The sequence below is a fragment of the Argiope bruennichi genome, chromosome 9, assembly GCF_947563725.1.
Source record: "Argiope bruennichi chromosome 9, qqArgBrue1.1, whole genome shotgun sequence".
Lineage (NCBI taxonomy): Eukaryota > Metazoa > Arthropoda > Arachnida > Araneae > Araneidae > Argiope > Argiope bruennichi.
In genome coordinates, this window is record NC_079159.1 from 32495806 (window position 1) to 32510801 (window position 14996).

The window sequence follows — 14996 nt, forward strand, 5'->3', positions numbered from 1 at the left end:
CTTTGCAAAGGGCCAATGAATTGTTGTATGAAAAATGAAATTTTATAGCTATTGTACTAGATTAGAAATGGTATGCAATCAAACTTCAAAAGAAGATCCATGGACAAACCTAATTCATGGTTTGAGACTCAGAGCTGAATGAGAAGAAATAAAAATTTATACAGAATTCCAAGGGAAATATTAGTTTTTAATACTTTTAAAAAATAATTTGTTTTTACAAAAAGAAATTATATATGATTCTGATAACAATTATTGTTTTTATACAGGAAAATTACCAAGTATATTTGGACAATGAAAATCCTTCCAAGTCAATTAAGTTTTAATGAATTATTTGGCAACATATATAGATTAGATAGAATTCGATCAGTTAAGAGACAACGTGTTTACTTTTTTTAAGTATAGGTTTGATATTATACTAAATTTTACCACAAATACTTTTTTATTATTGACCCAGGATGCAATTAATCCCACACATTATACTTATGTTAGAAGGTGAGTAATTAATGATTAATTAATCATACTTTTTATTATTTTTAAATAAATTAATCACTTGTTTTATTCATAATAATTTATAGAAACATATGAAATATTTAATGTTTTGTTAAAACCAAATAATTTATTTTAATGCTTTATTTCTACCTATCATTTCTGATCTTTCTCTTTTAAGAAAGGCTCTTGTGATATGTATTTTAAAATTTTAAATGTAAAATTTTAATATGTGTGATGTATTTCTATTAAATACATCACACATATTTTCATGTATGAATTGAAACATACTACTAAACTGTTAATTAATAAACATTTTCAAAATAATTTGTATATGCATTATTTTACACTCTAAATTTCATGAAAAAAATGTCAAAGAATTCTTAAAATAACAAAAAAAATTAATATTGATTTAAATAACTGATTTGCGTTTCAAAACCGTTAGCCTCCCATGCATTACATGCTCTTAGTTTTTTTGAATCGCCACGAAAAAAGAAATTGCATTTCCTGAATGATTATCCTTTTTAAAAACTTTAGTTGAAGAGAGAAATCTAATTTAGACGAATGTTTTTCTTTAAGCGCTCCCTATCTTTAGTTCTGAGTTCATATTGATTTTCCTAACTGCAAATCCATCATAAAATAGTCGATATTAGTGCAAGTGTGTTGTTATTCCAATGGCATTCTTCAACATTGCTTATTTTCTGTATAAAATAATTATTTGGTTTATTACTAGTTCAGGATATTGTATAATGCATCGTATAACAGTGACTCCACTCTAAGCGTGACTCTATAACTAATTTCTAAGTAATTTGAGAGAACGGTACATACTTTCAATTGGAAAAATGTTTCAAATGATTTAAAGAATAATGTTCTGATATTTGTATATTGCGAAAATATACATTGATTAAATGTCAAACAAATTTTTAATCAACAAATCAATATCAAACAAATTTTGTAAAATATTATTTACTCTCTACCATTTTAAATAGGAAAAACTGTTGTTCTTACATTTTAAGTAGAAAAATAAACTGTTAAACTTATGTCTGATTAAAACTGTTCGATTTCTGGAGCTTTGAATTTCCTTATTTTCCTTATTTTAAACCGTCAAACGCCATCTCCAACAATTACCACCCTTTGATTTGTGGATTTTCATGGAAGTAATTATTCAAAAGATCTAAAATTATATTTAAAGCTTCATAATCTAGTCGGCTTTAGTTACCGATTTTTGAACCATTTCTTGTTTAAAATATTAGCATCGTAAGTATATTTTACTAAAAATGACTAATAAAGTAGACTATAAATTTCGTAATATTTCAAAAATAAATTATTGGTTCAAGCAACATGAATTAAAATTCTTTACATCCCTTAAAACGGTTTTCTAATTGGAAGTAAATTCCAAAACCGACAGTTCAGAAATTAGTTATTTGGTCATAGTGGACATCTTATACAAAATCAGTTCAAGAGCTATTCCTGACTTAATACAACATATATTCGTTCTAATGTTTATAAAATAGAGTTGTGAAATGTTAGTTGGGAGAAATAAAACACAAAAATAAATTCCTTATACTTTTTTTCAAGGCTTTTCTGCATTTTTGGATGAAACATGCGATACCGATTGCGATGAATTATCTCCAATTGGAGATTGGCGAACCGAGGAAGTTGGGTGCAATGGAACAAGAAGTGGGTGTTTTCCAAATTTGGAACAATTGAGAAGGTTATGCCCGTAAGTAATTTTACTCTTATTTTAAGTAGATACGATCAATGAAAAAATATAATAAAATTTATAAAAGTTCATGCTGATAAGCTAGTGCGATCAGAAAGGAAAATTTAAATTTTGTGAGAATTTTCATCACTTCTTCCAAATTGAAGCTTTTCTTTGAGCAGGATTATCGGTTTTATATAGAAAATATAGGTTGCGCTATAATTTTGTCCGAATGAAGGATCTTTTCTTTCTTCCAATAGACATTAACATTTTTCTGTGAATAAAAGCTTTTTTGTGTAGTACCAAGATGGTTATGCTTTCATGCAAGAAACTACAAAGGATAATAGATGAAATCCAACAACTGTACTTCATTATCCTTTAGTTACCCTATCTTAAGAAACCCTCTGGCTCTTGTTGCAAGCTATACAAATCAGAAATCTTTATTACAAACAGGTTAGGATGCACATTGTTCTAGTAAGAACGTAGTACGAAGGTGGATTACCATTCCAACAATGTTAATGTTATCAGATGTAAATATAAAAGCTACGAAATTTGTACATGGTATGCCACAAGCTATGATAAGAACGTAGAGTACCGTTCCAGAAATGCCAGTGAGGCCAAGTGTAAGCCTAAAAGCTTCGAGATTTGTACATGGTTTTCCATAAGCCATGATACATTTGGATTGTACTTGAAACATTTTTAAAAATTCCAAACTATAATTTCAAAGGATTAAGCATCCTTCAAAAGAAATCTTGTGATGGTTTCTAAAACAAACACCAGATGTCGTCTTTCTCGTGTGATGCGATTGCAACTATGAAGTCTTTTCAAAAATATTTTCGTGGAAAATTCGCTATAGCATATGCTAAAATAACTGGCATTGCTAATCTAAAGATATTGGAAAGCATTCGCTCCAGATTCGGTTAATCTTTCCTTTTGCAGATGTAAGAATAATCAGTAATGATGTATACGTAAGCTAGAGTAATGATCTTCATTAACAGTGCTTATTATCTTAGTCAATGATGATCTTCATTAACAGTGCTTATGGTCTTAGTCAACGATGATCTTCATTAACAGTGCTAATGGTCTTAGTTAAAAACGATTTTCATTAACAATGCGTATGGTCTTAGTAAATAATCTTCCTTAACAGTGCGTATGGTCTTAGTTAATAATCTTCCTTAACAGTGCGTATAGTCTTAGTTAATAATCTTGCTTAACAGTGCGTATGGTCTTAGTTAATAATCTTCCTTAACAGTGCGTATAGTCTTAGTTAATAATCTTGCTTAACAGTGCGTATGGTCTTAGTTAATAATCTTCCTTAACAGTAACTTAATAATGATCTTCATAATCAGTATTTATGGTCTTAAAGATGATTTTCATTACTAATGTTCCGTCAGTGATACAACCTAACTTATGCAAGAAATATTTAATAAATGGAACGTGAAGTTACTGCTGAGTTTTAGCTGAAATATCTACTTTTTGGAGAATATTTCAACAAATGTTTAAAAATATTTGATAAGCCTCATTAAAAATACATAACCCCCTGATAAGCAGTTTGAATATTTCAAATGTTTCGTGTAACAAAAAGCGGAGCAAAAGCTCGCTATTAGAATTAAATATACTGGTAGGTATTTAGTATCTACTATATACAAACTGCAGGAAAAAATCTGTCTTTATTGTTGAACCGTTCATTTCTTCTCTGTTCCTTCTAATTTTATAATCTTACTCCCAATCTTCCACATAAAATAGATGTACTTTTGAGATTTTAGAGTTCTAGATTCCAGATTCCATCTATCAAAGATTGATAATATGCACGACTTTCGAGATGGTAACACTTAGGGAATCCAGTCGTCCTTCTGTTGGCTAGTGCGATGCGAATCAGATGTCATTCTTACTATCTGATCACGACGTAAAAATAGAGGCTATTAAGGAATATTTTTTATTTAACTCTAAAACGTTATAGTAATCTACAGAGTGGTTATAATTTAACTTCTCCTATAAATAGCATCCTACAACGCAAAGAGTGAACGGATTGCAGCGAAATTTGGTATACAGATTATACACAAGATGCACTCATGGAATTAAAAAAAATAGTTTCAAAATGTCCACCAGAGGGCGCCTTTTCCGGGTAAGCATTAAATTTAGCACAATAAACAACCAAAATTGAATGCAGAAACAATATTAACACTTATTGATTAGTTTCTGACCACCTTGTCATCGAATCACAGTAAGCAAAAGTAAAGAAAATACGCTGTTTGAGAAGAAAAAAAAGAAAAAGTTTAGTTTGCAGAAACAAGAGCAGAATTAGGACGAAATCGAACAAGAGAAGTTGTTAATCGTGTTCAGGATGATGTTGGGAAATATGCTCCGTGTGACCACCCTCATTCATCTGCAAAATTTCAAATCGATGGACACTGTGTTCAACAGCAGATCGTAACTGATCAGTTGTGATGCTTCGCACATGAAGTGGTATGGAGTTTTCAGCATTTTCCCGTTTTTCATTTTATTACTCATAATTCTTGTTCTGGATTATTAATATTGTTTCTGCATTCCGTTTTGGTCGTTTATTCTGTTAAATTTTGTTTTTCCGGGAAAAGTGTCCTCTGGTGAACATTTTGTAACTTTCTTTTTCAAAATTTCGGGAGCGCATCTCGTGTATAGTCTATATGACAAATTTCATAGCAATCCGTTCACCCGTTTGCGTTGTAGGATTCTGTTTATAGGGGAAGTTTAATTAAAAGCACTCTGTATATTCAATTAAATAACATTCACATTAATCTATTGATACTTCCATTGTCACCTGTTTGGTACTATGGTTTTACAGATAAGATTTTCATGTTATTTTCCGTGTGTGTGTGTGTGTGTGTGTGTGTGTGTGTGTGTGTGTGTGTGTGTGTGTGTGTGTGTGTGTGTGTGCGTGTGTGTGTGTGTGTGTGTGTGTTTGCGCTCCTCATTTCGGAATGTTTTAGAAAATAATATGGAATATTTGGAAACACGTTCGCTGTTGCAAATCATGACTGATGTATCAAACTATGTAATTCTTTTGTTTATTGTAGAGAATGTAATTAGCTGATATGTTAAATTAAATAATAGGTATGAACTGAGGCCGAGTTAAGAAACAGTTAAAAGGTTAACACTATGCCACCAGGATTGGCATTCTGGATATTAGTGTGTCGAGAAAACTGTCTTGCAAATGCCGGCGAAACTATCTACTCTGACATCTAAAGTGATCTGAACTAATCTTAGCAGCACCAAACAAAAGAATCTCGATTACGCGTGCGGTCGGCATAGTGTTAACATCAATTGCAATCCAAAATAGCTAGCCTTATCACTTTTAATTATTGAGCTTTTTGTAAGGTAATAGTAATAGGATGTTCTTTATTTTCAGCTAAAGATTCTAAAGATTATTAGAATCCAACTGAAGGTTTGAACAATTGATGGATTGCTGTCTTTCTAAAAGAATTATGTCCCTCATACATTCAGTTCTATTTGTGAGTTTCCTCGAAAAATGATTAAGAAAATTCATACAATCTACATGGTATAGACTACCATAATATAAGATTATGGACCTGGGACATAGGCTTTTCCCTTCACCTAGGAATAAGTTAAGGTATGAGAGATTGGTCATTCCATGCCACCTCCATATTTGGGAAACATGCTCTAGTAATTCACTATTTAAGTTATAGTCAAGTGTTATGCCACTTATATCGATGTATTATAGCGTGTTTTTAAGTGTGTACAAAATGTTTTAAAACATTCTGTTACGTTATATCCGTTGCACCAAAAAAAGAATGTGAAATAACGGTAAATGATGCTACGGATTTGCCCTTAGTGGGCGAGTAAAACTGAATGACCTGATTCGCTCCAATAGCAACATGAATACTATTGTCAGTAACAAAATGACTATAGGTGGTATACATGCACCAGGTCTTCCCAATGAAAGAACATTCCGGTTTCGCTGAATACAGCCACGTCATCATTGCTGGATCCTGGATGAAAGTTAGAACCACTTATTTATCTGACGGTTATTTATTCCTTTCCCTCTTTATCTGACGGTTCTTATGGTAAGTCCCGATGTCCCCGGAAGAATAAGGAGATATAATAAATTAAAATAAGATACTAATGAATATAATCATGCTGAACGATAAATTTTGTTTTATTCAATCAAAGAATATATATCTTTATATGCTTTCATTACTTTCTTCTTTAAGTAGTATAGAGAAATAAGTTAATCGTCAAAAAATTCGAACTCGAGATTTTGATGAATTTTCACGTTTTAGACCTCCCTCAGTTCGAAAACAAATCTTCAGAAAATGTTCGTCTATCTGTTTGTGGCAAACATAAATCGAAAACGCTTTCAGCTGATGGCTGAAATTTGATATACGGTCTTTACACCAAATTGTTAGCTTTCTGTCAAATTTTGTGTAAAATCAATCCAGAGGAAGTCTGTCTGACCTTCTATTAAAATATAAGTCAACAGAATTTCAAAATGAAAAGAGCTAGATAGATAATATATTTCGGTGCACAGAGTTAAGGTCTATAATGTGAAAAGCTATCAAATTTTGAACCAAATCCAACTACGGTTGACTGTCCGTTGGTCTGATCTTTCAGAAATAAAAACGATAATCCAGAAATGCAATGAATTAAGTATATCAAATTTGGTATGGGAATTTGTAACTACAAGTGCAGTTTTGCATCAAATTTTCGTTTTCATTGGTTAAGAAAAACGTGCCTAAAACACAAATTTGGTTTTCGGATGCTATTCACCGCATGCTAGGGATTAGTCGCCAAATAACTCGCCAAGGATGGCATCATAGATTCATTAAAAAATGGTAAATTCATGCCAAAATAATGAAAACTATATGTCAATGGTTTTCTCTGGCATAGCAAGTTTATTGAAAAGTTAGCGCGGAAGTCTTCGGTGACTACAGCCGCTGGTTTAAAATAATTTGTTTTATGTTTGAACTAATGGAGTTTCTGGATCAAAATTTCTCTCATTTTCTAACAGACTAGAGATTTAAAATTTTGTTTGCTTATTCACTATGCTTTGATATTTGTAATAAATTCTCAGTTATTCGCTTTAATTTGTTTGAAGAACTGATTTCAACATACTGTAATATTTATAATGATAAATCGCATCTAATAATAAATTAAAAAGTAAGATACAATAAGTTTTAAAAGAAAAATATTTTCTACTTTTTATTGTATTAATAAAATTGTGATTTAAAAAATTGCTTTTAAACATTTGAAGACAAATATATTTTTATTTTAGGCAAACACTAAATTTCTTAAATTGCAAATCAAAGGCGATAGAAACTTGCGAGGAACTGGCGGTCGTTCCTAAGACAAACTTATCAGTGCTTACAAAATACAGTATGAGCATGGAAAATATTGCTCGAGACCTCTGCAATGAAAGTTCTTCATTCCATCAAGGTGAGTAAATGCTCGTACTATTTCTTAAGCATCGTTCAAAAGAGACTAATTTTTGTACGCAATAGAAGACCACGCCTACTTCAGGAAGATCACGTGACTCCAATGGGACAGTTGCAAGTAATTCTCACCGGGATAACTATTTGCCATTGCCCCATTGGAGTCACGTGATCTTCTTGAGTGAGGCGTAGTTTTCTATTGCGCACAATAGTTGGCCTCGTGTGAAAGCTGCTTTGGTATTGTAAGAGATTGAGATTATTATTTAGGGGTGACTATTTCTTTTCATAGAAAAGACGATGCTCTCGAAAATCATATTCTTCATCTTAGTCTCTAGTATTTAAAACTAATGTATAGTATTTTAAACTTTTTCATAATAAGGTATATGACTACGTTCGGAATAGCGTTTTTGAAAAGCGTTCGACAATAGTTTTTTTTTTTTTTTTTGAATATTTGGGTAAAAAGAAGATTGAAAAGATTCAAATATATCAGTTAAATTGAAGAAATCAAAACATACCAGTTAAGTGTCAAATTGCTTTAAAAAATTGGAAAAAAAAACCGGGTTTTTTTTTTATAAAAAGAGGTTTAAAGCAAAAACTTTTCTAGTTTAGAGGCTTATGAAATGATTTGCTTAAGCTCTTGCTGATAGCTTAAGAAATATATTATCTAGCTGCTGAAAATAAAAAAAATAAGCTATATTCCTATCTATTCATGAAATACTGGGATTCGACTGATAAAAAATACAAAATTTGCAAAATTTTTTTCACATTGAGAAGAACTAAAACAACTGTCAAATATTTTAAAGGAATAGATTATGAACCATTCCAGTCAGCGCATTTAATAATTTTTTCCGGTTGAATAACAGGATTAATTCGAAATTTATACATATAATTGTTTTCATAAAAAATTTTGAAAACATTCTAACACTGCATACTTCCAAAATTATTTATTACATTCGAAATAGTATATTATGCAAATGATTTGAGTTATTTCAAGTTTACAAAGCGAATTGTATTAAAAATTGAATCAAATATATGATGACTGATGTTTTTTCAAAGAGTAGGATTTAAAAATGTTCCTATTTACGATTATTGAATAAATCAATGAAAAAAAAACACATTTAAAAAATCATATTTTATGTATAATATATAGCTAAGAAACAGTTTTTGCTAGTCAGCAACTTTAGGCTTTAGTTGGAATTAAAAGAAATGTGACCAAGGATAATGAGAGTTATGAATAACTTGCTTTTAAAGTAATTACATTCAACATTGAAGAATAATTTGCTGTTCTTCAATGTATAAAACGAGCAAAAAGACTTTCAGCTACTATAGAATAGCAATTTTCTATTTTTTTTAATACTGCTATTGTGGTAAAAGCTTATAAGCCAATTAACAGCTACTCTACACGAGCAATTGATTTTGTATTGTGGTCATGTTACTGGGCTGCGAACCACAAGGTCCAATGTTCTATCCTTACTCATCCCAAACAGCCACACTATGGATAACCTAAGTTTTAATAATAATTTCAGGGTGTGTCTAATTGCCAACAACAAACACTAAAACTTCAGCTTTATTCTCATAATATTTTGAATATGTTGCTTGAAGACAGCGTTCATCATTTAAGGACAAAATTGCACACTAGTTCTTGATTACAAAGCTACATTGAGGGGCCATCGTGAATACTTGTGGAAGTCTCTTTTTCTGCTGTTCTATCTGGCCACTTTTAGTGCTGTCATGGTTGTTTACGACTAATTACTTTGTGAGCTACTTTTTAATGCTTGCCCACGTCCCAACACCTGTCTTTTCATCTATTTCCATGTCTTCGTCGTTATTTACTATTGAGACCTTTTAATCTGTGTTACTATGCACCCACCGAGACATACACATCAACCCCGTTGAGTGTGTCGAATTTCGAAAATTTTACAGCAGCAATACTATTTAGTAAAACGTTCAGTGCTTAATATAGAACACATAATTTTCCTCAAAGTAAAATAAAGTTATTTTAATCTAACATATAAAAATCTCATGTCACGGTATTTGTGTTCGTACTCCACCGAAACGGCTCGCCCGATTTTCATGAAATTTTTTATGTGTATTTGGTAGGTATGAGAATAGGTAGTAAAGTATATTTCATTACACTAGGCAAATAGGATGTTCCTATCCACGTTCACCGTACGCTGAAGAGATCAACGTTTGCTTGAAATCATCGCCACTGTGGCGTATTGTTGAAAAAGTCCAGCTAAAAATAAACACGTGCGTCCAAATGCTACAAGATCCATCTGCTGACACATTCTTGGACCAATTGTTAGATATCGGTGGTGGAAAAGATGCTGTCTATGAAAATACTGGATGCATAAAATTGCCCACTAATTTCTGCACTAACGTTGATTCGCAAAAGGCTCTCATTGACCGCATATTTCCCGATGTACGCACATAATACATAAATCATGCGTGGCTGGCAGAAAGAGCCATTTTGGCATCAAAAAATGTGGACGTCGACGATTTAAACTTCAAGATACAGGAGTCGTTGCCAGGCGACTTGGTATCATACAAATCGATCGATACAGTTTGCGATGTGAACGCAGCTGTAAATTATCCAACAGAGTTTTTCAACTCACTGGATTTGCCAGGCATGTTACCCCACCTCCTACGACTGAAAATTGGATCTTCTGTTATTTTACTTCGGAATTTGAACCCATCATGGCTGTGCAATGGCACGCGATTGGTCATCAAAAAATGGATGAAAAACGTTATCGAAGCCACCATTTTGAATGGTAAATTCCGAGCCGAAAATATTTTGCTGCTACGAATTCCAATGATTCTCAAAAACGTGCCAATCGAATTCAAATACGTTCAATTTCCTATTAGATTCGCATTCACAGTGACAATCAATAAATCGCAAGGCCAAACGATGTCTGTTTGCGGCTTAGATTTGGGCACACCATGTTTTTCACACTTGGCATGTTCTCGCGTGGGCAAACTATCGAGCTTATTTGTGTTGGCTAAAGACGGACTGAGAAAAAATATCGTACACTCCATTGCTCTTCGAAATGAATATTGATTTTCTTTATTTCATTTTTATACTTTAGGACAAAAAATATATTACTTTTTTCACTTTACGTTTAACTTTTAAGAGATCAAACAATGTATATGTTCGTTACGTTAATGAAATACATTGTGTTGAGAATATAAAGGGTTGGGGGTTTTTTAGTTTTTATCGGCGATCATCGTCTACAGTGCTCCATTCCTCTTTCTGTCATAGATCCTACCCCTACACACAATACATTCGTTAACAACCAACTTATTCAATAGAAATAATTTATAAGGCAGAACAACGTTTGCCGGGTCAGCTAGTGTTTCTATATAAAACTTAATCTATTTATAACATATAATTCAACTTTTATTATGTATTAATAACTCTGTAGCTTTATTGAAACTTTATAATTCATATTTATCTCTTTGTTTAGATTACGTTTCAACAATCAACTGCTACAAGGACAACTATTTCTGGAATACATACATTTGTTGGAATTTGTCTAACCGAACTAGACACGAATTCATAGAATACATGGATCTAAAGGGAAAAGACATTCCCAATGAAGTTAAGTGTTTGTATGTATTGTTTGAGGCTATGTACTTATTATTTTCTTGTATATGAATTTTGGAAAAATGTTGTAAATGTGAAAAAAATCGAACGCGAGATTTTGACGAATCTCCTGGATTCAAATCTTCCCGCGATCGAAAAATTCCTCTCGGCAAATTGGAAGGCAAAGGTAGTTCCTTCACATCTAAGTTACTATTTAGCAACAAAATTTGTTGATGTTAGAGACAGTCAAATTTGGGCCTTGAAAATCACTTTTTATCCTCTAGCTTCTAAGATATTTTACTTATCAAAACATTTTAAATACAAAAGTTGTTCGTCTTGATAAGGCGCTAATTTGGCTGATTGGATTTATTTTTTTATTTTCAATATGAATAAAAATATAGCGAAATGTAAATTTTACCCCCCCCCCCAATCATTTCCACACCTTTTGGACTAAATGGACCGACCATTTACGAACTCGTCCGAGATTTTTAGATTTCTAACAACATATCCCAAGTCAATTAAAATCCTAACAAAATTGCAAGTTATCCTATAACAAGATAACATGGACAAATCATTATATGCATATGTAATTTCGAAAGAAAGGTGGTTTTGGGAACCATGATAGATAAAGAACGGAAGAACATTACCCGATATCGTGTCGTGAAAACCATTGCAGTAGGTAATCTTCCTATAGGAATCTATCTAAAATATTTTTGGAATTATGTCTATCTGTTTGAATACTGTAACTTAAAAATGCTTTGAGCTAGAACGGTGAAATTTGGTATACGGGTTTATGACCTACTTGTACATTTCTATCAAATTCTGAGTGAAATCCGTGGAGAGGAATTCTGACAGCTGTCTGAATAGAAGTGAACTTAAAACTCCAACACAAGCTTAGCATCTAAAATGTCGATTCGTATAAAGTTTTGAACAAAATCTGCGAAATAGTTGAACGTTAGCTAACCGTTTCGAGTGCGTGTATATACAAGAACTTATAAACACGATGATTTAAATTAATTCAATTCGGTATGTGGTCTTATAATTTCAACTGCAGTTCCTGCCAAATTTGATTTCAACGGGGAAAAAGCATCCAAAATACATATTCTATCACTAAATTTAATAAAAATGTTAGATTAATGCCAAAAATCTATATTTCGTAATTACTTGTCGCCGATGCCATCCAAGGCATTTGTGGGCTTCCCAAAATCCATAATTTTTTAGAGGACAAGGGAGGGGGGAAACCTTTATTCGAGAGGATGCTGGAAAGTTTCGGGGAGACACTCCCATTAGTTCTAATTCCAAAATATCTTGAATTTCCTATTTGAACATAAGTAATATTCAGAATTTCATCTATTTATGTATATTGCATTCCTTAAGCATAAGCTTTAATATGCTGTTTCAAATATTTTTTACATATTTTATGAAATACATTTCACTAAAAAGATTAATTTATAAGGCTTACGAAATTATTATTCGTACACAATAATATGAAGCATTATTAAAAATAAAATAATGAATATTTTAGTGAAGCTTAAGTCTTAAAATTTTACCAAACATTTTTTTAAAACTCACTTTTACTTTTGTACTAAAAATTATGATTTTATTTTAATCTTTTTTCCAATTTTTAATATTAAATTTATAATTCATTTTTATAAATAACATATTTAGAAATATTTTTTTCTCAAATCCTCTATCAGACAGAATAGCTATATTAATCACAATTTATAAAAATTTATTGTTTTGATTATTGATTTATTTGAAAATAATATCACATATTGTCATCGAGAATACAGAAACTCTGAAAATTTGAAATTATAATGCATCAGAAATCGAGAAAATTGATTACAAAATTTTCTCTATAATCGACTTGACTGCTATCTTAAAAAGCGGCTATAGATTAAAATTGTCTTTTTATTATCAAAAAATATTAAATATATAAATAAATATATCATTGACACTCATTTAATATTTTTTCATTGACAGTAAAAAATAAAAATATTTAGCAATAATTTTTAAATGTGCCTTTATATTATGCAAGATTTTTTATTAAAATTGTCAAAGAAAATCAAATTTCTTATGCATTATTATGTCCATAAATATAAACCCTTGATGTATGAAAATATTTAATCTAGAATATAAATAGTGAGAATAACAATTTATTTACAAAATATGAGAGAAACAAAAAAAAACTGTTGTAAAATCTTTTTAACAAATAATGCGAGATTCCAAACGATATTTTGATAAGCGCTAAAATTTATTTTTAATTAAAGTGTTGCCAGATAGGGATTAGAAACTCCTCTTAGGATTATAAGTAGGAAAAAAAAAGTTAAAGTGCGACGATAAATAAATGACAGTTTCTTTGGTCTAAACACGTTAATAATTTTTAGCACTTGGAAACCTAAATAGATGCTTTATTAGCCACAAATACTCATTTTATTATTATTTTTTTCTAGAAATACGATAGAATTGCATGAGTGGATTTTTTTTTTTCAGAAAAATTTATATGCGACTCTTTACGAATCTTTAAATATTTTAATGCCACCAAATAAAAAATACAAGAAATGAAGTGCAATCTAGAATGGTAACGTTTATAAGAATCCAACTGCAAAAATTAAAATATATATATATATATCTAGCCTTTAGTATTTCTAAAAAAAAGCATCCATATTGTTAACAAGAAGAAATAAAATAAATAAATAAAAAATAATAAAGCAAGATGGTTGCTGAGGTAACAATTATGTGAAGCAATCACTCGCGGATTGCAATATTGACTACGAACTCAAGAGAGCCATTAAAATAAATTTCAAACTAAATATTTGCCAAGATAATTAGATTGTGGTTTCTTCTAGTTTTCTTTTATATACTTATTTTGTCTTTATTGATGAATTTTCTTTAAATTTCTACATTTCAGGATAATCGACTACCAAGATGCGTGTTTAGCATTCTGGTTCGAATATAAATGTCAAAAAACTGCTCAGATTATATTCTTAGTAACACAGCGGGTACTTAAAGATATATCCTCCTTAGATTGCAGTAAAGTTGATGAAAAGCTGACTAAAAACTTCTTCAGATTTCTTCACAAAATGATGAGAATGGAATTTGAGAATACTTTTAGGATGGTTTGAAAATCAGCAATTGTTAAATACTATAGAAATTTAAATTTTCATTGTGGATCTTCACTTTCAATATTGATTTTAATAAAAGATTTTTGTATAAGACAATAATTTATCAAACTTGTGTGATGCAATCCTGTTTCTATTGCGGAATGCGAAGAATGTTTGTGTTAAATATGCTTTGTGTATCACTTTCAATACATTCATTTAACCCTTTATTTACTGACTGTACTTAAAAGTACCATTTAAATCTGACTTATATCTTCGTAATATGACAATTTTTGCTGATGGTACTCTAAAGAACACGGAGAATGTAAACCAAATAGCAAGAAGTTAATATAAGCTAAAAGTAGGTATTAAAAATATTTTACTAATAATTAAATTAAGATATTTCTATTAATTAAAATATTTTTCTTGGATTCCCTGGGATTATTCTGCAAGAAAATTTAACAACTAGTGCAAAAATGAAGTTGAAAAATTGATGGCAATATAATTCAGCAAATAAAGGGTTAAAGAGTTTCATATTAACAGATATTATACAAATTAATGATACATGATTATAAATTACAATGTTAAATACAATCAATAGTTTGATACTTCAACACAGTGATAATCTGTATGTTGTCACTTTATTGGAATACCATATAAAATAACTTCTCCTATTTGGTAACATGAACGGAATAAAA

At 30.7% G+C, this 14996-nt stretch overlaps 1 protein-coding gene across 2 annotated transcripts; it reads left to right on the forward strand.

Moving 5' to 3' along the window:
* Window positions 1–328: 328 nt before the first annotated feature.
* On the forward strand, window positions 329–14408 carry LOC129984742 (uncharacterized). 2 transcript variants are annotated; one of them, XM_056094689.1, is made up of 5 exons: window positions 329–492; window positions 2065–2209; window positions 7458–7618; window positions 11079–11223; window positions 14109–14408. In XM_056094689.1, exons 1-5 carry the CDS (start codon window positions 456–458, stop codon window positions 14320–14322), a joined length of 702 nt encoding a protein of 233 aa, XP_055950664.1. In that variant the 5' UTR covers window positions 329–455; the 3' UTR covers window positions 14323–14408. The 2 variants fall into 2 exon arrangements, with proteins under 2 accessions (XP_055950664.1, XP_055950665.1); XM_056094690.1 differs by having other exon boundaries at window positions 333–492; window positions 11079–11212.
* Window positions 14409–14996: the final 588 nt, after the last annotated feature.

Excerpts from the sequence above, each read along its gene's own strand:
- LOC129984742 (XM_056094689.1), top strand. The coding sequence starts at position 456 with ATGCAATTAATCCCACACATTATACTTATGTTAGAAG. Across the intron at positions 7,619-11,078 it reads AAGTTCTTCATTCCATCAAG|ATTACGTTTCAACAATCAAC; the intron begins GTGAGTAAATGC and ends CTCTTTGTTTAG. Across the intron at positions 11,224-14,108 it reads CCCAATGAAGTTAAGTGTTT|GATAATCGACTACCAAGATG; the intron begins GTATGTATTGTT and ends TCTACATTTCAG.